This window comes from Heliangelus exortis, chromosome 2 (genome assembly GCF_036169615.1).
Source record: "Heliangelus exortis chromosome 2, bHelExo1.hap1, whole genome shotgun sequence".
Classification (NCBI taxonomy): Eukaryota; Metazoa; Chordata; class Aves; order Apodiformes; family Trochilidae; genus Heliangelus; species Heliangelus exortis.
In genome coordinates this window covers 114,346,395-114,370,808 of record NC_092423.1, presented here as the reverse complement: position 1 = coordinate 114,370,808, position 24,414 = coordinate 114,346,395, and the positions used below count along the sequence as shown (strand labels likewise).

Here is a 24,414-nt window from a genome sequence, read left to right as displayed (position 1 = left end):
CCTAAAAACACAGAACAATTTGTTAAATTTTTTAATCTGTAAGCCTCTCATAGAGGTGATATGATTCTCTTTAAAACTTCCCAAACCCATGTTGTTGCCTAGCATATAAACCTGCTCTCCTTAATCACCTTTCCTAGGCCCTTTTCAAAGCAATCTGCAGGGAACCTCAGAGTTATACAGACCACAGGCTGAAACCACCAACTCAAAGATATCTTAATGGATGCAGTGAGATACAAAACCAAAAGAGATTGTCAGTAATCAACTTTATTTTTCTCTTGGGGTGGCAAGACAGCAGTTCTCCAAATAGCCTTTCCATTGCAGTATTTTATTAACTTCAGCATGACAAAGTGGGCTTGAAATCAAGGAGTTGTTTAAAAACCTTTTGATATTTTATGTGCTGCCCAAGATCTATTTATGTCAAAGAGCAATAATACTTTTCAAGCTGTAGTTCTTTAGGTCACAGGAGCAAATGGAAAAAGCCTTGGAATATGTGATATGCATTTATGACATGTCACAGGTAAGCCTTGTCCCACCTCCTTTAGTAATTAAACTAACAATTAAATAAGAAAGCATCATTAGAACTGGAGAGAGGAGAGAATGAGAAAGGAAAAACCCAACCAAAAATACCACACTTCCTTTCCTGGGGACAGCCATCTCATTTAGCAGTACCAACGGAGGCTACCTAATTATAAAGGCTAAATCATACTTTAGTTCTCCAACCAGTTTGATTAACATTCTTCTTTGAAACAATAAATACATTACCTTTAGTGCCAATACCTGCAGTATCTTAGCTCCACTTGTTCCTTACACAGCCAGTAGTGTAAACCTGCCCTACAGCAAATCCAGGTTAAGATTTATTTAATGTTGTAGTATTATATTATAACCAGAGAGATGTCTAAAGCAACCCTTTACACCTACCTTACCCCTCACTGCCTGAGTTTCTGAGTTACATTTCTTGGTGTTGCTGCACAGTGCAGCAGGGAACTCCAGGAACTCCTCTGCCATGCCCTGCTTGCAGAGCACCTCTCAGGCACACCTGACAGCAATATTGGCAAATACAAAGACAAATCATATGGTTAACAAGCACTCTGTGTCAGAGCAACAATTCCCCAAATAACTGTCTAATGCCTTAGCTACAGAGTCATCTGGTTTTCAGCAAGCTTTCCTGGAATACTTCAAAGGAGGCTAACAGAAAGACTGAAAAAATCTAAGTAGTCTTCCAATATTGTAGGCATTTATCCCTATTTTAACAACTGATGATGCTTACCATAGTAAACATTTGCAACAGCCCATTAACAAGCTGAGATACAAAAAACATTTATGAAGCCCAAATTTTTAAACTAGTTTTAGTGACTATGTATTTCATATACAGTCTTACAAGTAAACTGCAAGGTCAACTTTTTATGGTACAGTGTCACTTTAAACTCAAATATGCACTGTATAGTGTATGCCTCCTCCTACATTTAGCAACAATTGGCTCATCCAGAAAGATTTCTTCCAAAAATAAAATAAAGCGCTCACATGTAAGGAAAATTACAGTTTTATCACAGTTATCAGAGTCTTGCAGGGCCAAAAAAGATATGAAGTACCAGAACGCAAGTGGATGAAGGGCCATCTGGAGAGAAAGGAGATGTAAAAGGAGAGTGGAAAAAATAGAGTTCATATTGACTACTAGATATTAGGATGTTTGTTATGAAGCTTGTTATGAGTGTTCTCTCTTTTCTTACATGAACACTAAATCCAAAAATCTATAGAAGTATTAACTTCTCAGTTACCGTGGTCATTATGTTCTTTTGGTTGTGGGAGTTACATAGACATAATAAAGTACAATTTAATTAGCACAATTAAATTGACTAATGTTTTCTTGATTCAATTGATTATTCAGACTGGTTTAAGAAAGATGCCTATTCAAATTCCTTTTGAAACTCTTGAATTACATATGAAAATTTCTTCTCTGATCAAACTAACATGAGTTTCTATTTATATCTAACAAACTTAAGGTTTTGGCAAGCCTTGTCCACTTGTTTCCTTCCACATCTCATATGACTGCATTACTGTCAGGCTAACCTCTACCACTACCAAATTCCTACACAAAAAGTGGGATTTCTTGCTTTGAACTGTTAAAGAGTGGTCATCTCTACCTTCTAGAGTTGCACTCTTAAGCAAAAGCAATACTGAAGGAGTGACAAGGAAAGCAGGGAGATGATGTGTCAGAGTAACAAATAGCCAACTAAGAACTGGAATCAAGAGTTTAATTAATTTGGGTTTTGAATACATAAACAATCCCTATGCTCATCCTCTGTATGCTCCTCTTCATAAATAGGGGTAACACTGTTACTAACCTTACCCACTGAGAAAACTGTAACTAAATAGGTGATACAAAGTCAGTAAAATCGGGAAGAATGTTGATTCCAGAACTCAGAAATCAAACCCACACTCAGATCACTAAGCCATCCTATCTCTCGGTTCTGTTTCCTCATAAAAAAGACTAAAATATTAACGAGTTTTATTTCTAACTTTCCATGCTTTCAAACATTTCTGTGTTGGCTAAAAAAAAATGCCATTCCATGCTCAAGGAAAACAATTCATGGACAGATATCCCAGGCATCTCCCCTCATTTCAATCCACATGACAAAATTGTGCCAAGCTCTCTTTGCTACAAAGGAGATGTTCTTTCAGCTCTTCAATAACAAAATAGCTGCAAATCCTCCAGCTGGAAAAATGTCCTTTTCTAAAAAAGAGAACGCACCTCTGAAATCAAATCAGTAATTTATATTTGTGTGGAGGGAAAAGAAACAAAAGGTGACAGTTAAAAAAACAAAAAACAAAACTGGGGAAGTTGGAACATGAACGGTTTGTCACTAATTCAATAAAGCAAGATAAAGCTTTGACTTCTCTAATGTAACTTTTATCTTATCAAAATTTGAGGGAGGACTCAAGAGCTTGGTTAGTGAGGACAAGTTACTGCTACAAGAACTTGAGCTGTGTAAGGGTATTAAAGGGACTGAGAGCTCACTGACAGAGGAAGGGGCAGTCCCCGTTTTCCCCCAGCAAGCATTCCCACCTTCACGTCATCAGCTTGGGTAATCTTGTGGTCCCACAGGCAAGAGCTGCAGGAACCTGACCTGTCCAGAAGTGAGCTGGTTAGATAAGGCAGTTCACCAAACGATGAGGCATGCTGATGGAAGGCAGGAAGAAGGTTCTGTATGCCAGACTCCAGCTGCCTTTATTCAGGAACTTTTTTTGAAGCGCAGAGATCGAGCATTTGAGTCCACCCAGCTACGCTGGGAAGCTGTCAGTGTCCTGTCTGCCCAGAGAAGGGTAAGAGACAGCGTGGTGACACCAGGGCTCAGCCTGAAACAGTGTGCACAGCAGCAAGAGACACCCCGGTGCCACATGGCTACCTCTGGCCAGGGCTCAAGAGGCAGGTGACTCAAGGAGCTGGCGTAAGAGAGGTAGGGTGACTCCCTCAGCTTCTCTGTCCCCTTTCAACACAGACCGTGGCCATTTCCTCTCTGTTCCTGCATTGCTCCATCAGTTCAGCTCAGCCCTGATCACCACTTCCTGCCCACGCTTCCTACTCAGCTCCTTCCTTCCAGCTCCTGAGAAACTGCTTCACCATCTTTAAGCCACGCCCGCAAAATTGGGAATATTTCAAAAGAAAGATCTGTACAAAGAGATGCTTTAATCACTGTGGAAAAAAAATTGGGGGTGTTAATCTCACTCCTTAGCTACCAAACTTTACAACTCTGTTGACAACAGAAAGTATCAAATGTTTAGAGATGACATCTCTAAAGAAGAGAAACTGGCATTTTGTTCCCAAATTCCAAACCACATCACCACCTGTGTATTATATATATAAAATACATAGCCATAAAATTAAAAGAACATTGATACCTAGACAGGAAAAGTCTCAGAGGAAAATAATGAATGGAATGCAAGGGGAACTACATCCATTCTGATATGATGTTCAGAAGAGACCACCCCTTTTTAAAAATGCCATTCCCTTATTTTAGTTTCACAACTGTCTGCTCATCTGTACTTCTATTACAAACCCAAACCTGAAAATTCAAAAGGGAAAAAACTGGCTTGCTGAACTGAGGGGGAAAGCAACCTCTACAGATAAAAGTTAAAAATTAAACTTCAAAGTGATGGTATCCCATCATACTGGGAACTGAGACATTTACTCTCCCCTCAGAGGAAAAAAGAGAGGGCACTTATGCAAATTTGTGACACTTGCATTCAAGATACAAGCAAAGGCAGATTAGTTTAAAACAAATGGATGCCTCAAATTCCACAAAAAGCAGGATGGAAGACCAGGAGGAGAATCCATAATAACATGGCAGGGAATTATTAGTTTGTCTGTGACTTGTTCCTTAGTAAGACTGCCACAGTATTTTCAGAAAATTAAAAAAAAAAAAAAAAAAAAAAAAAAAAAAGAACCAAAACACAAAACCCCAAGCAATCAAGCCTTTCTCCTCTCACTTGCCCCAATTTTCCACTCTTGTAAGCTATATAGGCTGATGATGATACAGACAGGAGGCTTTGTATCAGACTATCATCTTTCAATGATGAAAAAAGGCTTCTCTGAAACAATCGGTTTAATTTCAGTCAAATAAATATAAAATAGGAGAACGTGTTCAGCTATGGGAAAATAAGATGATTGCCAAATCCCACTGGAAGTGACCACCATCAGATAAGAATACTCTACTGAAATACTGAACAGCAGCATAAATTTAAAAATATTACTAAGTGATTAACCAGATAATGCTAATGAAATCAAGAAAAAGCACACACATCCAGGTCACCAACATATCACAGAAGCTTTAGTATAGTCATGCTGAACAACAAGTCTGGTAACTCTTAAACCTACAAAATTACTATGCTGATTCAGACTTGTGTTTTAATGCTAATGATTCAAACTGGCTTTACTGAAAACTCCAGAGCAGATAATTTACTGGCACAAATTATCTTCATCACAGTCAAATCATGGCACCTGAGGGAAGAAGTATTCTTGAAGTTTCTTGTACCTCCTCAACAGCAAAAAATACTCCCTCCAAAAAACACACCTCAAAACTGGAAGAGTTTGCCCTAAAGGCCTATTCACTGCAGAATTGCTGCAAACCATTTACAGAGGTACATACAACCTTCCCAAAGGTGAGGTATGAAATAAGCCTTTGGAGATGTTAAAATTAACTATTAGACTCGAATATACCTGAGGAGTTTTAGAAGATGAACTTTTGTCAAAGTTTTTCAAATTAATAATTATATCCTTAGAGAGACCTGCATGTGAACTAGCTCACAGATGGATCAGGTTATCAGCCTAACAGACTCTTGTACTCTACAGAAGCAAAATACTTTTAACCAAAGGTAGATTTAAAGGCCTACTTTTCCTTACTCTGGCAATTATAGTTAATTAAATAGCATATACTGCTCAAATACAAGGGTTCTTCAGAGCCTTAACAAAATACAGCAGAAGCCTGTTTAAGAGAAAGTTACTATTAGCTTCTACTTTTAGATGAATGCTATGTTTTTTCTTCTCAAGCTTCTCTCTCATAATTCTCCAAAACTTCTGAAATGGCATAGGTTTTTTTATATGTATTTTATAGAAATATACACATACACTATCTGTACATAAAAATAATATAAAATTGTAATCAAGGTTCAGTATCAGTGGGTTTTTTAAATTCAATTTAGTCTAGTACCCTCAGCAATCTTCCCAACATACACCAGTTTGCTGGTCTATGAACACCTGAAAAGGGAAACTAGAATTTCCAGGAGCAGCCAAGAGATTTTGCTGAATGTGCAGAACAAAGCATCCCCAAAGACCACCCAGCCTGTGAAATATGTGAAATAGCCTCTGTATCAAAACAAGAAGTATCCAATAGTGTTTAAAAGTTAAAAGAAAGAAAGAAAAATGTAGTATTTCTGCTTATTGACAGGAAAATAGACAAAAACAGTCAAAAATCTAAGAGTTATCTCTGGAGCTGTAGGACATTGCTTATGAATATTAATTTAAGGGGAAAAGCCTAATCATCTGAAATTGTGATTTCTTACCAAATAAAATTATAGGAGATTCAATGAAAGATAATGGTTATGTGAAGACAGTAAATAGGTAAGGCAAGTAAGAAGTCAGTCTCTTACTGCTCGTAGGCATTAGAACAATTAAATGCCCAGCAGAAGGTCAACACCATTTTAGCAGGCCAGCAGTAACTGACTTAACATGAACTCTGCTGGGGTTAAAATAATGCATCAAACAACTCCAGCTGATAGTAGTTTTCATTAATTACCCTCTCCACTCAGGTATATCCAAGTTTAAATTAAACTGAGGCAGCAACACAGAATTTGAAAACGCAGAAAGGTCCTGTGACAGAGGAGTGACCCAGCTGGTGACTCAGCAGGACTTTCCCTGCCTCCTCCCCTGCAAGGGAGGGCAGGAAATTTCAAAAGAATGTGTTCATACCAAACACAAGCTATGAGTTATGATTTAAAGCAAAGTCACATACCCACAGACAGTAGGGCCAGCAAAATAAACCTGGCGGTGAACCGGTAAAACACACAAAATGAATTCCTTCTTTAGAACAAGCTGGACACCACAACCGAGCATCCTTCCTCACTTTCAGTTCCTGCCATTGAGCTCCATCATTTAGTCAACCATGGAGGCTGTACCATATCTGTTTGCCATCTCAGTATTCCTGTATTTGACTATAAATAATGTAGAACACATTTGTGGAGCATGATTAATGAACAGGACTTGAAAGTTCGGCCCACACACTAGCTGTGGGTAAATAAGTTCTGTATAACAACACACCCAGGATAGCCTATTCCTGGCAGAGAAAACTCCTACACTCGCTCTATCACTAATAAAACTATCTGAAAAAACAATATATAAGAGCAATGGCACAGCATCAGTGTCCCAGAGGCCTGCCTAACCTGACACCTTGTCCCAGATAAAAGTTTGTGGAAGAGTAAAAGGACTGGACAAACAGTGCACCACAAAACATTCAGCCACTTCGTAATTTATGGTACAGATCTGCTGAGCCAAATACGATGCCTTCGTGCTTAACAAGTGATGCATTTTTCTACACCTGTCAGAGATCAGCATTTTTATGTGGAGTTTTGAGCTCACCCCTTGATATTTCACTGAATCATAGAATGGCTTGGGTTGGAAGAGACCTTAAAGATCACCTAGTTTCAGCCCTAAAAGATTCCAAGACAAAAACAGGTGACAAACAACCCCCGTTTCACATTCACCTTCTTCATGCCCCCACATCACTCAAAATATCAGAGGCTTTCACCACCTCTCTCCTTCACTTCCTCCCTAAATCACCCCTCTCTGTGATTTCTCAAGTACTACCTTATTTTCTAAGGCCTAAGGAAGGGACCCAGAGCTGTACAGTGCTTGCCACATCAGCATACCATGCATCCATGTAGCAACATGATAACAATCTTTGTTTTGCTACCTACTACTATCCTAATCATTCCTATACTTTTATTTCTTTGACCATCATCGCATATTTTCAGATAGCCACCCAGCACCAAGACTGTGTTGCTAGGGAAAGGATTTTGCCTGCCATTTTCCTTCCCAGGCACCACAGAATCATCGAATCACCTAGGCTGGAAAGGACATTTAAGATCATTGAGTCCAACTGTTAACCTAGCACTGCCAAGTGCACCACTAAGCCATGTCCCCAAGCACCACATCTACACTCCATGCTGTATCTCCAGGGAGGTATTTAAACCACTCAAACACTTCCCTGGGCAGCCTCTTCCAATTCTTGAGAACCCTTTCAGAGGACAAATTTTCCCTAATATCCAATCAAAACCTCCCCTGGCTATGCCTTGACTCACACAGTTTACAGCCAAGCGATTGACATTCCTCTTGTCTTTCTAATTGGTTTGTTTCCTTATTGTTAGGCTCTTCACCACATACGCACTTGGCACTCAGCTTTGAGTATGTTAGCAGCAGCAGCAAACTTTGCCATTTGACTTTTCACTCTTTTCCAGATCATTTATGAGTATTCTGAAGAGTTCAAGCTCACAAGCCCAACAGCCTTCACTGTGAAAAGAAAAAAATGATTTATCAAGATACTCCTAGCATCTGCTTTACACTTTAGCTGATTACCTTGGTCTCAGCAGAACCTGCCTCCCCACCCCATGGCCAACAAGTGCTTCCAAAAGCCTTTGGTGAAGAACATTTCAAAGGAGGGCTTAAAAAAAAAAAAGCATTGACTCAATGTCTCAATGCTACGATGGTTCTTCTGTATCTATTAAAATTCATTGAAGCCAGCAACCCACAGCTAACAAGGTCCTAACAACCACATCTAGTTTTCAGCTATTAATCTAAACCAGCTGAATCGTCAATCACCATCTCTATTTCCCAGCCAAAATAATTTACAATTTTGCACACAAAAAAGAAATAACAAATCCTAGAATCGACATGGCAATTTCTTTCAAGTTAAAACCAAAAGAAATTCACTTTCCTTCCAACATATCTAAAAACAAAACAGTAATTTGGTTAACCACAAGTATTAGAGCCTTCCCATGATAAGGCTAGCTTCAAATCACTGAAAAATAATTACTAAGATGGTTTCTTTTGATTTAAAAGTACAGTGATTTCCATTTTCACTGACTATATTAATTTTGTTGGTTCATTTTAAACAAATGAAAACAAACCAGTCATTTAAATAACTGTTCTTCAGTGAAGAGCTTTCTGCCAGCTGACATGAAGGAAAACCACGACACAGACAGGAGAGCTACAAATTCTGTATTCAGTATCAAGAGCAAGGGTTTCACACATCTGCATTTCTCCCCAGAGGCTGGGGAGGAGCTGAGTTTTCATTAATTTGAACAACATTTATTTTATCCAAACAGTTTTCAAGGGGGAAATGCCTGCCTGTCAAGAATTTCATTACTTAAGTCAGGTCTCAAACTAATTACTTAATGGGAGAGTATGTTAACAATAACTTTTACCAACTAAAAACTCAACAGCAGTAGGCTAACAGAGAAGTTACTTGGCTAGCTACAACTGCTTGGTTTGCAGATTTTAATCAAGTATCTTGGGTTATCATGTGGTTTTCCTCTAATTATTTAGTTTCTAATTATTTATTTATAAATAAATAAAAATTTAATTATTATTTTATTTAATAATAAAATTAGCTTAGTTTTGTTCAAGTTATTAATCTAATTTTTGTGATAGGTTGCATAGCTCTTTTAAGGTCTGAATTGCCTGTGATTCACCCTCTTCACTGATTAAAAGGAAATTAATGTCCCAAGAACAGACAATCCTGTCTGTTCTACAAGTAAACCTTCTCCTCCCGACCATCTCTTGATGCCAAAAAGAGGATGAAAACAAAGAATTAATGCTGGGGAAGAACACCACAGCTTTAGGGCACAGTTGATTTTAAGTCCTCCCTTCCCACACCTCCAACATTACTAGTTGTGAAAGATCCCACTGACCTTGGTTTTTGTTCCTTCATTATCTTAAAAGTCTTGGATTACCATTTCTACAATTTTCTTCCAAGTCTTCCAATCTTCAGGGTAAAAACCACATCTTTTTCCCATCTCCAGTCTTTCTTTACTGATTTCTGCATGCCAACATTAGCCCCTTTCCGAATATCTGCTCATTCCCTTGGGCTTTTTCATACAGTCTTGAGTTTTCTCAATTTTAATCCTGGCTACCCACACAGTTGATAACACAAGACATATTGTCAAGAGCTACTCTCTCAGGAAGGAATACACAGCTCCATGTACATGTGAGAACTGTAATTTAGGTTTCCCAAACAAAGCCTGTGCATGGAGGTAGGGGGAGAGGAAGGGCAAACACAGGTATAAAATTTCACACCAATTTTGAGGAAGGCAGGGGATAGAGATAGACAGTCATGAAAGTACTTCTTGAGCCTTCAAAAGGAGAGCTTCCTCATCCCTCTCAGAAAGAGAGCAGCCTTTCGCCTGCTGACCCCGCTCCCCAAGCTCCCTTCCCAGGGCTTCCCCACCCTAGGGCACCTCCAGCATTTCCCCCCTCCTTGCTGAAGCAGGGAATGTGAAAGCCTCTCCCAGCTGCTGAGCTGCTCCATCTACCACTCCTTGTCAGCTGCCTCTCTGCAGCACATACATCTGATTCCCAGACCCAGCTCACGCTGTGCGGAGCTGCAAACAGGAGCAGCCGGCAGGCAGCAGTGGAGGGGACTGCTGAGCAGCTGCTTCCCGCACAGGCCTGGGACGCTGGCTGGGACAGCTGTTTTTATGATTTATTAAGCTTATTGTAGCATCCTATCATGATGACTGCATTCCAACAATTGTCTCCAAATATTTATGGGCAGAGCTACTTTGGCATTAATTACCGACTGGTTTTAAAATAAATAAATCAATAGAATTACACAGCTGATAACTTGACCACCTATTCATTCAGCACCAAAACCTCGTAAATGATGACTCTCAGAGCCACAGGCAAGCAATGCCAAATGCAAAGATCCCAAAAGGCACCTTTTCAGCTCAAGCTTCACATGCTAGTGCATATTCAAACCTGCTAACCTACAGAAGATCAAGATGTTTTACTGCTTTTAATTGAAAAATTACGTGGAAGCAATGAATTCTCATCAAAACTCCGCAGATCAGAGACTCAGTGAAATAAAACTTCCGTCCTATTCAAGATTTTTGTCTAAGCCTCAAAAGATTTGATTTCAGATTATGATTAACATCTGCTGTCTTCTCCTTGCACCAAGTGTTGCCCCATCACTTCTCAGTTGCACTACTTTCTGCTGAAGAAGTTCATCCTGAAATTTTTTTCGCATGTAAAAATTTCAGCTTTAACACAAAACCACAAAACATTCCCTTGGGAATTCCCTTTAAAGAAACCCCTCAGGCTGGCCAAAACAAACACATTAACACATACTTCTTTTTCCAAGTTGCAAGTACAAAAATTAATAGTTTAAATGACAAGTCTCACACATGCTTTCCATTTTCCCCTCAAAGGAACTAATATGAAAAAAACCCAGGTATTCAGCTTGTCCCACTGCTGCTTCGTATTTTGGTCCTGTAAAAATTGCTGTAACAACATTAGCAATCCACCTGAACTTCTTTTTACCTTCAGCTTCTGTGCACCAAGAAAGCCACACAAACAGTAACAAATAGAGGAGCCAAACAGGAGCAACCATTTTGAAAGCATGGATCTCGTGCATCCTGGAACATATGTACAGCAATTTAAAACTTCTTCTACTAATTGCAAATAGCTTACCTGAAGGACAGGCACTTTTTGTGGTGTGTTTTGTGGTGACTGGTGAAGCTGTGCCCAAGGCTGATGATGAGGATGTGGGGGTGGTGAAGACTGATGGTGTATCCCTGGATGAGGCTGCATGGGAGGACAGGTTGGCATTTGCTGTTGAAAAGACTGCTGCTGACTAGGAAGCTGCTGGCCAGATATTAGTCGCTCTTGTATTGCTTGTGGATCTGCAAGGCCAACACCTGGACAACCATTTGGTCTCATGTGCCCACCCATCTCCCGTGGTGTTGAAGACATACCCATAAACGGACGATTCTGCTGCATGTTTCGGGGGCCCATATTCCTTTGTCCAATTCCCATGGCACCAGGGGGCTGGTGTGACGGCTGAGGATGGGGTATATTTGGATAACTGCCAACTTCCATTGGTATTCCAGCACTACCAGGTCTAACCTGCGGAGGAGGTGTACCTGCTGGATTACTCATTGCTTTCATAGGTGACATGGGAGGTGGAGAGGCATAAGTTCCCTGAGGCTGTGAAGGGTGCATAGTTTGCGTGTTCATTTGGTTAAGTGAGCCACTAGGGTGGATGGGCTGCTGGTGCATTAGTCCTTGACCACTGTTTGATGGAAATCCGACAGCATTTGGGTATCTTGGTACAGATTGATTCATTGGAGTGTTATTTGTAAGGCCTAAATTCTGATTCATCCCTGTATTATTAACTAATCCCTGATTAAGGTTACTGTAAGGATATCGAGAATACTGCCCTGAGTTGTTTATAGTAGGTGAGGGTACCGTCTGGCTCCGAGAACTAAAATTAAGTGTTTGCGGCCTAACAGCACCCTGCTGGGGAGGATTAGGGGAGAATCTGGGACTGTGGGCTACTGATTCTCCATGGAGAGCAGCAGGGGGATGGTGGTGAAATTGCTGGACTGAGTGTCGCAAAGAAGGTGCCATACTGGGATTCTGCTGGGGCACATGAGACAAGTGGCCAGGTCCTGAGGTGGCAATGAAAGGGTTTCCCTGATTGAGGCCTTCTTGGCCTTGAGAAAACTGGTTCATCCTCTGCTGTTGCGGCTGACCATGCTGCTGCATTGAAAAATCCCCACGAGCCATGTAGTTGCCCATCTGCTGCATGTGCTGAGGATGGCCCTGCCCAGGGGGTCCGGAGGGTGCCTGCGGTGGCTGCGTTGGTTGCGGCTGCTGCTGCTGTTGCTGCTGGTACGGTGCTCTTATCTGGTCTGGCACTTGAACTGCTCGTGGTCCCCACATGGAGCCACTGTCTACGAAGGGTTGCCCGTGTCTTTCATTCTGCATGCTGGGATAGACTCCCATCTGACCACCAGCACCACTGCCATGAGGAACCTGAGGAACTGGAGGGTTGTGATACTGTGAGTGAGGAGACGCGATTCCGTTCCCAGGGGCATTGCTTATCATTCTGTTCGGCTGATCCATCAGGTGCATTTTCTGCTGTTCATACTGGTTATAGTGATCAAAATGGGTCAACTTGGCCTGATTTTGATTTGCAGGGGGATGGTGAAGAGATGACTGTAAAGAGGGAAATCCTTGATCCATGGGCATTTGCTGCCCCATAGGATTCACTGTATTCTCAGGATATCCACATTCTCCAAGACCTTCCAACCCTTCACTGAAAATATTCCCATCTTCTCCAAACAGACTCATCATTCCTGGATCTGCCATCTTTTTTCAGCACACAGCTCCTCAGAGCTACAACTAGAATGCTAGTCTGTGCTTCACCTTGGCGAGGTGTTTTGTCCTCAAAGCCTTTAATCCTCAACTAATCTCCTTCATGTCATTCCATATTTCCTTAATTCTTTTGGACCACGCAGTGTCAAGCAAAGTCTGGTTACTGCTCCTAGAAAAAGTGGGGGAAGGGGGAGAGAAAGAGAGAGGAAGATACTGAAATAAATAGTCAGGCAATATAAAGAAAACATACTTGACTGTTTTTTAGACAATGCTAGCTAGTTTCAGCCCCTGAAATACATCTTAAAAATCTATTTCACTTTACGAAGGATTCATTATCAGAAGTTTTATTATGATAAGAGAGTTAGGAAGCAAGCAAAACACTAGCCTTAACCTTAAATTAATCCATTCACTACACTTCCTAGTGCTCCTTTCTTGGTTGGAACAGAACAAAAGAACACAACATGCAGCAGCAGCAGCTGCCACAGCAGGTAGGCAGATGTATGAATATAGCCAAGCAGCCCATCTGCTGAACTAAAGCCCTGAAAATGCTCTAGTTATCAACAGCATGTCCTTAACCTTATTCCCTTGAGCTGCGTAATCAGATGAGCAAGCAGAAGCACCGAGTCCTACAACAGACTAAAGTTAGTTTTACAGACAATAGCTTTTTCAAACGCACATATAGGTGACCCTCTAACATATACCAAACACCAAGATTCAAATATTTAGGAAGAAAAATAAAAGATTTTATTTTTAATATATAATTTATTTAAATTTCAAGAAGCTGTGAACTGAAAGACATGACACTTCTTGCCATTTAAGAAAAACAACATGCTCAATTTGCATAAGAAAATTAAATTCAAAAGTTTCAATCTATGATAGGGTAGATTTCTCAATCCATACCCTAATTTCTCTCATGATGATAAAAGAGAACACTATCACTGGAGTTAATCACTCATCATGCTATCATGCTAACTGCAACTACAGCACATTTGTAAGACCACACTGAAGTTTTGGTCTCTCCAGAATTACAATCTCGAAAATTCATTCAGGAGAATTAGTAATGGCAAAAGAATCTAAATAATAAAATGCTAACATAACAAGATGTACTTGGACTTGGGGAAAAAAATTAAAAAGCAACACAGAGTAATAGAGCAGATTCAGAAAAGTTCCTGTTGAGGTTTTTCACAGGGAAGATCAGCATGTTCTGAAATGTGTCCCCTGTCCTCAACCCACGACAACTTGAAAGATTTTGTTTGCTTCTATTTATTATGAACAAACCTACTCTAATGCTATCTTTCCTTCTTGAGATCACAATTTTAAATGCTGTGCCTTATATCTCAAAATAAACTTCAAGCTGTTAGTCAAGGAATCCCATCCATGTACCAGCTCAACCAAAACATTTTTATTATCTATGTCATTATTTAGTAGTGACTGTACTTACAGGTTCCAACTTGCCCTTAATCAGTGATCAAAGAAAAGAAGATTTACAAGTTTATATTTCCACATCTTGCTTTTTTTTTTTTTTTTTTTTTTTTTTTTCATCCAGCAGTCACTTTGAATGCAAAATGCCAGGCCAAAATGAAGGCAATTTGTCCCAGAAAAGTTTTAGGGAGAAAATATCAGCACATTTGTTACACTTCTTGTAGCCACTGTCAAGAGGACCTTCTACAGCGTGAGGCAGAGGGCAAGAGGAAAAGCACAAGCATTTATCACTCCTCTTAAAATAGCATTTGAATGTCACCTTTAAAACCACACTCTTAAATCTCTTTAGTGCTCGGCTGGGATATTAACACTTATATTTCTAAATCACTTGAGGGTAAATTCTCATGAGCCATCTTCATCTATCCATTTCTTTTGATTTCTTTACTGAGCAGAAGCTACCTGCAATATTTACCTCCTCAATCAGTTTATTAAAGCTGAGTCTAAGGAATTTCCAACAACAAGGCAAGAAAGAGCCTCCTTCACCAAAACAAGCTTTCAGTATTAGACTGCTCCAGAGAAGACCTCTCTGTTGTGAAGATCCCTCCAAGGATTTAAGACTGCTTGAGGACTTCTGACACTCTTACCCCTGCCAATGCACACTCTCATTAGGAGCTGGCAAAGCTGGAAGTCAGTGCATACTTAAGAGCCTCCATGTAACAACAGAAGAGTCTCTTTGCTTGGAAATGGAGAGAAATGCAGAGTACAAATACTGTTACCTTCCAACCACTGACATCATTTGGGTAACACAAAACTGGAGCCAAGGAGAGGATCTCACCCATCAGCTAAACTATTTACAGCCACAGAAATAATTCTGTGGTAAGAGTGTCGTCTCATTTATTATGTTAATCAGGCTTACTAAAAGGATGGTTTTTTTGAATACAGGTATGTTCTACCCTCCTGAAGCACCAATGAAACTTTGCAATAAAAATAAATGAAATCTACATAGAGGATTTCTCACATTGCTGTCTCTTATACTCAAGCTACCAGAGCATCCCCAGAAACAGGGTTGCAAGCATCAAGCACACAGTTCAAAGTTACTGCTTCATTTACTGTTTTTCAGCTGCCAGGCTTCCAATAAAATTCAGGCCATACTCAGCCACCCGTAACAGTCAGCACTGGCTAACAGTAGATAGGGCCTGCTATTACTCCCAGAAAATCAACCTGAAACAGGGCAGGGTTTTGTTTGATTAAACAAACCTTATTGCAGCTCAGTGGACTTCATCCCAATTTGCAGTTTTGGGCTATGGACGGCTCCTTACAGTGAAGATGATGTGCTCTGGAGCCTACCACTCAATTGGCTTCTTGAGAACATGCTCTTTCAAAAAAAAAAAAAGTAACCTCCAAGTTTATGATGCAGTTTGTATGCACATGAATCCATCATCTAAATGAAGAGTGAAAACACTGTTTGCCACTATTATTTTAGTTCTGCATTTTTATCTGAAGTGTGAATTGGTTTCATGTTTGTGCTGTTGATGCTAAAGCTAATAGGTCTGAAGTACAGCACGAGAACGTGTCTCAGTATGTCTCAAAACTGCAGTAGCATTTCTTCAGATTTAAATTTAGCTTTAAATTTAACAACCACAGCCCATTACAGTAAGTTGTACTCCCGCCAAACCTTAATCTACTTCACCAAATAAAAGTCACACCTCTCATGTGATATATGGCTACCAGCACATGTTGAAGAATGAAAGACAGTAGCAGCTACAGCCTGATGAAAATAGATTAACCAGTGTTTTGATAAGAAAACAGTCAATATTGGAATTACCAGTACAAAGGAAAGAATATCCAAATGCTTAGAAAGGCAGACTGCTATAAAAGTGTGAAAGTATGAAGAGATAGTTATCTTTTTAAAAATAATTTTGATTAAACTGTATATAGTTATAATTCCATAATGCTGTAGCTATATAGCATTTCTATTCCTGAACATGAAAGACTGCACCAACAAGACTGAACTTAATAGTCAATGAATATACTTCCTTAAGACTCCCGAGACGACCTATTTCTGTTCAAAGCAATGGTGTGATCCCAACTACCAGGACACAGTCAATTGCTCAACAGCCTTGTTGTCTAAATAAAGCTTACTACATTTACTCAACTCTGCAACATTCCAGTCCTAGACAGCTAGATCTCAAATTTAAGTCGTAGTTTACCATTGCTCAACTTCATATTTCAGAGCTACACAGACTTGGTAGCCTTGGGCAGCTCCCCACTGTTATGAGTGCAACTAAATTGGCTGCTGCATAGACATAACCTGATTTGGGGCTGCAAATGCTAAACCTGAACTTCATTGGTCTTGGTCCCAAAGATGTAGATTTGGGCAGTCAAGACCAGGAAGCAGCAAGGCACCCCATATACACATGCACATACCCTCCACCATCCTTACATTCTGCTGTTCAGAAGGACTCTGTAAACCAACAAGTTCCTGAATTCAGCTACCAACCCTTTTATACAAGAAATTTAGCTGCAGTTCTTGATGGCCATGCAGCAAATAAACTGAATAAATAAAATGTCAGAAGGCAGCTAATACTGAGCTAATACTGTCTGCTTCAAGTTTTGAAGTGAGATGTGTTATGCAAAGTTTACATTTTTACAGCTATGAACTGGTAGCTCAGACAAAACCCTTGAGTACTTGACAGACACAAACAAAACCCATTCCTCATAAAATGGAACTATGTACCTACCACACAATACAGTAAACACTGCAAATAACATACTACAGAGCTCTCTCATGCTAAAAACCAAAGCCATGCCAAAGGTCATTTTGATACTGGAGCCTCCAAATGTAGGATTAAACATTAGGCTACCAAATCTGCATTTAAGCACTGTGTATTTAAACTGCTTTTTAAAATTGCTAAGCTCCTGCTGACTGTCAGGGGTAGTAATTTAAGCACTTGCCACATGGAAGTAGATGACAAATGACAGCAATTAAAGTCACATTCTTATTTTATGAACAAAGTTGGAGAAAAACATTCACCAGAAACTTCATAAACACAGGTAACACCCTGACAACTTAGGAAAAGTCACGCCGAGGCATTCAAATTGGAGAAGACAGCTGAGGAGACTTCCATCTTTCAGCTCATCAACCTACTGAGCAAATAGAGCTGCTGATGCCAGGACAGTTATACAAGTGGCTAACAGAGTCCGTGGGAAGCAAGCCTGGTGTCCTGCATGTTTAATGCTTAGTTCTCATTGCTGTCACAAACAACTCCTCATGCATGGTATGTTGCTCCAGCATATAGACCAGCCTGATATAAGAGAAGATCTACAAAGTGATTGCAATGTGATTTCTGACTGTCACTCCCAAAGACAAATGGTTATCTGAATGCCTAAACACACTTTTATTCTTCCTTCATATAGAATGCTTTCCTAACATATACTTCAGGCAGTACAGCTGCGTTAAAAATTAAGTCCATATACTTTGTATCAGATCAAAGGATGCCGGGAATCTCATTCTCCCCACACCCTGGGAAAGGGAGACCAGACTTGCAAGGATGAAAAAGAATGACCTCACACTTCAGGAAAAGTCTGCCTTCAGCAGGAAGAGTCAGCAAATATGGTATAAGCATTTCTGAAAAGTTTAAGCTCGCATCTATCGTGGTAAAATCCAGTTCTTCATAGAAACACATCCCTGCAGAAATCTGCAGTGCCAAATTTAAGGCAGACAATATCTCATTAGACTAGGAACTGGAGAGGATGGTAGGGATGAAAACCTCATGCGGCCTTCCCCAAAAGTCACAGACTTCGCATATAAGCTAAACATCCTGAATGCTACTCAGCAACATCATTTGGGCAAGAAACGCCTGAAATTTTAAGTTTCCCATACAATACTTAAGCAGAAGCCAAACTGCATTTCATTGCCTTAATGCATGATGTACTTTGGCAAAGAACAGGCTTTTACAGAGGCAACTGAGGGCACAACAGCCTTTGAATATTTGGCAGCTTGTTTCTGTCAAGCAGCTGATGTAGGAATGACCAGCTAGAGTTCAGCCTGTGCCACACATTTGGAAACAATATCCTACGTCATTCAAGTTCACAGGAGCTCTGATACGAGACCACAACAGCATCATGTAGGAGAACTCTGATGCAGACCCACCGAGCCTTGCTGTTCCACCATACGTTCCCGTTGCCAACCACTTCTGCATTCACAATACCAGCCGGGCTGTAAGCTCTTTTCCTAACACTGGACACTGTTAATTTAACATCAAGACCTAAAACATCAAGAAAGAAGCCTCAACTTCTTTTCTTTCCAATCCAAAAGAAAAAGGCAAAGGTTTATAGCCATTTATTGTAAGTACATACTTGGAGGTTTTTAATGAGGTGACCAGAGGAAAAAAACATTTTTTTAAAAAAGTTGGGGTTGTTTTTGTTTTTGTTTTTATATTTATGTACATTACGTACATGAGGTGGGAGAAGAGGGGACAAGCCTAAGCCATAAATACTTCACTTTTAGTGTTCTGCAGCCTGGAATTTTAAGAGGCCTTTTTTGGTCATACGACCACCCTCTCTCCCAACTTAAGTTTAAAATACAGATGTGAGGAGGAGGAGGTGAAGGAGGAGGAGGCTTATCTAAAAATAGTCCTAGATAAGTAAGGGAAACAATTGCAGTCACAAAAATATTTCAGGAATACTCTTTACAATGTTTGATAGCAGATTTATCTTGCAAATAGCTTTACAAAGAGGAGCAGCAACACATTTAACTAACCCTAAGCAAGGTTTGAACTCCTCAAGCACAGTCCATGCTGCCAATACAATTTCGATCTCGGTGGGCCACTGCTGTGTGATCCCACCACCGGCCCCTGTAGCCCATACAATTTCGGTACCGGTGGGCCAGGGGGGAGGTTCCGGGGCCACCCTGTGCTCCCACCGACCCTCGCTCAGTGCCAGCTGCTTCCCCGACCCGCGGCCCTGCGATGGCCGGGGGAGCACAAAGCCTGGGCTGGGCTGGGCCGGGGGGTGGGGGTGGGGGGTGATGTCAGGGAGAAAGACTTAAATTGTTGCCATCATTCACCACGAAATCTCCCAGCAATTACATCCTCTTATAAAGCTGACACTAAACCGGGCCCCGGGATTCAAGAGGTGGGGCCAGCGGCGACCCGCTGAGGCGCTGAAAAAACACCCCGCGCAACCGATGGCTCTTGTGAAGGGCCGCGCTTTTTGTGCACCTACTGCAGTTGTCACTGATTAACCAACTGATCTGGCAATTTCCTACATTCTTTTGCATTTAAAAAGGATCCGAGAGGCCGGGAGTCATCCCTTTTCTTATTCCGGGGGGAGTGGGAGGCTGCGCCCCGTCCGGCCGCGGTGTGGTGCGGAGGGGGCCCCCGCAGGCCCCTCTCCCGGCTCCGCCGCCCTCCTCCCCCAGTCCAGGCCTGCCAGGCCTGCAGCTGAAAATAATTTATCTGTTCGCTGCGCTGGGCTCCCGGCACATGCGATTGGGAGGGAAACATATCCATCATGAATAAACTTGAGCACAAAGACGGGCTGAGTGTCACAGGATACAAAAGGGCAGAGGTCGGAGCGGCGAGCGGGAGAGTTTGCGCAGGGCCGGGCCGGGCCAGGCCGGGCGCGCATGGCCGCCTCATGCAGCCTCCCTTCAGCACCCCAGCAGGGCCGAGCCGGAGCCCTTCCAGTTTGTCACATCCCCTGGAGCGAACAAAGCCCTGCACAGGCCAAGTCACAAAAAAAATAACAGAAAAAAAAACCCGCAACACAACCAACCACCAAAAAAGAAAAAAAAAAAAAAAAAGCCAACACCGTTGTAAACAACTAAATAGGCGAGGCTGGTAAAGCTCGAAGTAAAACGGGGCCTTCTCTCTTCCTTTTGCTCAAAGTAACTCGCAGTGTTTACTCCCAGAAATCTGGGAATTGTAAAAATTCATGAGGTGGATACTCAAATGTTTCCCGGGGTTTCTGAATATGTGATTTTCACCGAAATGTATTTTTTTAATCACAGGCAGGTTTTAAAACTTAATCGTATCCCAAAAGGCTATTTCCAGCTATAGAATTATGAGCGCTTTAAAGTAGCCAGACCCTATATTTCACTTTACCTGTTATAAGGCCAATACAATCATGTTTCATTCATAGTTTATGAAGTCTGAAAAACCACTTGATGAAATTACAGTCTACCGATACCACACATGGTATATTTGTCCACGTATATTCCATAATCATTTCAATTTATGACTTGTACTTAAGAGTCATTTTCCTGTACATGTGTTCTTCATAAATACTGGTAGATCACAGCCTGCACTTGTACAGGAACCACATATCCACACTCATTTCTGTGAAGATAAATACACCTTATACATCTGAAGTGAAAAGCCAGAGTTTTCATGCAACTAAAGAGACCGTATTTCAGGGTTCTGGAACAAAATGGCAGTTCTCCCTGATACTCTCTACATGTGGCAAGATGAATCATCCCACATCTTAAAGTAAGCCCTCACTCAGCTTCCAGCACTGATAGTAATTTTTGCCCAGTACCCTTAAGCATCCTGTCTTGAACCTTTCAGCAAAGAAGAGAATACTATGTATTACATTAAGAAAGGATTGCAAATTTTTTTTTAAATTAAATATTTTTAAATGAAATCACACATAATCTGTTGGATTTACAAATCTTAACTTTTAGAAAAAAAGAGCTGTAGTACCAGAGTAAGTATGTATTTCATCATCTGCAACAGACTATTTAAAAGAAGTATTAAATTATTTCAGTAATTTAAATTCCAGCATAAAGAAAAAGGGTAGAGGAGGGAGGGGTGTGGAGAAAGACAGTACACTGCAGGACACAATGCAGTAGGTGGGAGTGAATAGATTTCAGGAACCATAATTTACTGTCTGGACCATTAATCAGAAGTCCAATAACGTCCCACAGAATATGGGGGCCATCTGAGATAGAGGACAGACAGACAGCAAAAAGGAAGGCCTTTCATAACTGCCATTTATTGGACTACTTAAAAGAGTTGATGGGTGTTTAACAAAATTAAGATAATGCGTCTTGAATCTGCTATTGTTTTTGTCTGGTTTTGTGGGGGTTTTGTTTTTTGTTTTCAAAAAAGGATATGCCAAAAAAGATGGTTTATTCTTGGCTGGCGCAATAGAAATAAATTCTTGTGTGTACTAATGAAGTGGGATTTTTTTGTTGTTTTTAACATAATGCCTAGCTCACAGTGATCATCAGGGCTTATCCAGACCACAACATAAATTACTGTAACAAGCTGTTTCTCCAAAGGAGAATGCCAAAGAAAGAGGCTGGAGCTCTGAACAGCTCCCAGCATATAAAACTGAGTATTAAGAGTAAACAAATTGCTGCATTGGAGTTCACCTAGACATGGAAAAAGGGTGCCTACACAGTATAAGCAATGGTTCCAAAAGTTGTAAATTGGAATGGGGGCTGTCATATGAGTGCAACCCTCATCATGCATCATGTGCAGTGTGGCCTTTCTTTCCATACAGGACAGAGCTAGAATCCTTTTCTTCTAAAACCAGGGGAGAGGCAGAAGAGAACCAATTTTTTTTGTGCAAAACTTTAATGGGTCTCCAGTGTCTTCACAAAGAAAACTAACTGGGATGTTTTTAAGTGTGTTGCTTAAGTCTTCTAAGTGTGTTGCTTAACACGTCTAAAATGACTGACTGCAATGTAGTTATGTTCAAGCAAACAAAAAAAAAAGCCTTTCAGGAAAAATTTGTCATCTGAAGTTTTAGAACAACACAACCTCACCTCAGCAAGAGTTTTCAGAACTTAGCAGCTCGCAAATCAAAGATCATTACTGACCCAGCACCCACAGACAGAGCCATTGAAGCTATTGCAAGCAGTAGAAGCAACTGACATTGATCTACCACAAAATCTTCTGTGCCCAACAGGAAAGTTCTTGAGCCACCTTCAGTTCTCCAAGAGCTTTTTAGAGATTGATTATGAACATACAGGAGCAGTACTGCATTCATGGAATCATGTCAAAGGAAACTTTTACTCATCTGAAAACAAACTTTGAAACTGTATCCCATTTCATGGTAGGTAGCTCCACCCACCCAGAAATCAGGACGAAACTTAATTTTATAAGAGAGCACAATCTTTACTGTTCCTAACGATACACATTCCATTTGAATTTACCTTTCAAATACCAGTCTTGCTGCAGCCTCCACAAAGAACTAGAAGTTTTCAAGTAAGAAAAAAAATAACAACCACAACAAGAAGATACATTACCACAACACCCTTCCCTCAACAACACAGAAAAATTTATTTCTACTCACTAGAAACTCCTGAGGTTAAAATGCAGTGTACAGGTTTTTTGCTTTGTTTGTATTTAAGTAGGAAAAGCAAGCAAATTAAAGGTCAAAGCAGGCTGACTAGAAGATTAGAGTCCTATTTTACAAGTGTAAGATAATGGGAAGGCTTATTTTATAGAACCATAGAGTAGTTTGGGTTGGAAAAGGCCTTTAAAGATCATCTAGAGTTTGGAAGAGTTTATATTGCAAACTTAGCTGGACTAGCAATTGCTTTATTTTCTGTTTATAAAGACCTGAAAAGTGAAAGTCTGACCCATAAAATACCTCATTAAAAAATAACAAGCAAAGCCACTTCAGTAACAAAAATCCCACAACAACAGAATTCAGGACTCTGAAACAAGTACTACATGAAGACTGCTACCACACAGATTTGTGTTTCCAGCCAAGTTTAGAGCTATTTCACTTATTACTTGGAGTTTGGTAGTCAGAACAAGACCTACACCAGCTACTGTATCACCTACACTACAGTGCAATGCAGAAACATTGCTAGGAAAATCTTTGTTCTATCAAAGGTCAAAAACCTGCTTGTCAAAGCAAACTCAAAACAGAAAAAAAAAAAAAAAAAAAAAAAAAAAAAAAAAAAAAAAAAAAAAACAACAAAACCCAACAAAATTAGAAAAGGTATGAAAGACTTGGAAGTTCCAGCACTAAATAGTATTTCCAAGTTTATTTTATCTCTACAAAAAGATTCATTCTGAATTCAACAGCCATAAGAAGACCAGAAGCATGAACTCTCACATTGTGTTTTACTTACTAAGCAAACAATAAATAGCATTCTTACAGCATTCTTAGTACATCAAGAGCTATCCTGATGTCTGTCTTCTTCCTAAGTTACCATGTGAATACTGTTATAACCTGACTGCAACAATACAGTGCACAGGTGGGGAAAAAAACATCTGTACAATGAGGCTGTCCTACAGATCAACTGATCCAGGAGTCACAGGAATTAGTGGCAGATGAAATGCTTATTCTCTATAAGCAAATATTACTTGATATTACTTGGACCTACAGCTGAGACTAGAGTAACTGCTTCATTAATGATGCTTGCAAAGCAATAAATTCTAGCTCCTTATCCCCACCCCCAAGTTATACATACTATATAAAATCAGTTATAAAAGGACCTGGAAGTACTTGAAAGGAATGATGAACTGCCTGCTGCCACTAATTAAACTTCCACAATGAGCTTTCCTGATCAACTTTTTACAGCACCTTTTAAATTACTGTACCTGATCAAAAAGCATCATCCAGAAACCTGAAACAGGTAAGATCATGCTTCATCCTTTCCTACCCTGCTCAGCACCTGAAACCCATGTACCTCTAGAGTTTTCAGACAACAGTGATCTCTGAACCTAGTTTTGAAAGAAAAGCAAGAGAACAGAGCACCTCAAAAAAACTACATATTATATCCTGAATGGAGACTGCAGCTCCAAAGCAAAGCAAGCACTGCTCTCACCTCAGTAACACCCTGTCATCAAAATCAGGTCCCTTTGGACACTGCATATCCACCAAGCCTGCCAAGCTTGGACAAGGATTTGTTGAGGAAAAGATTTACATTTGAGAAACATCAGTGTATTAACACTCTAAAATACATGAAGACTTTACTTGCTGGGCTGATTTTCTACTGCCTTTGTTAAGGGGGTCTTTTGCTTTTATTTCCCTTACTCAGGTCTCCACATCTCAGTTTAATGGATGCTAATGGAAGGACTTGACTTATTGTATCTCCATAC

The 24,414-nt window shown here is 40.3% G+C and overlaps 1 protein-coding gene across 4 annotated transcripts in view; it reads right to left on the bottom strand.

The window, feature by feature from the left end:
• CHD7 (chromodomain helicase DNA binding protein 7) overlaps window positions 1–24,414 on the bottom strand; it is a 131,175-nt gene that overhangs the window by 74,610 nt on the left and 32,151 nt on the right. For all 4 annotated transcript variants that reach the window (XM_071737613.1, XM_071737611.1, XM_071737615.1 and 1 more), the window contains exon 2: window positions 11,237–13,094. In XM_071737613.1, the coding sequence (XP_071593714.1) occupies window positions 11,237–12,919 (1,683 nt within the window). In that variant the 5' untranslated portion in view covers window positions 12,920–13,094. The remainder of the gene's footprint in view (window positions 1–11,236; window positions 13,095–24,414) is intronic.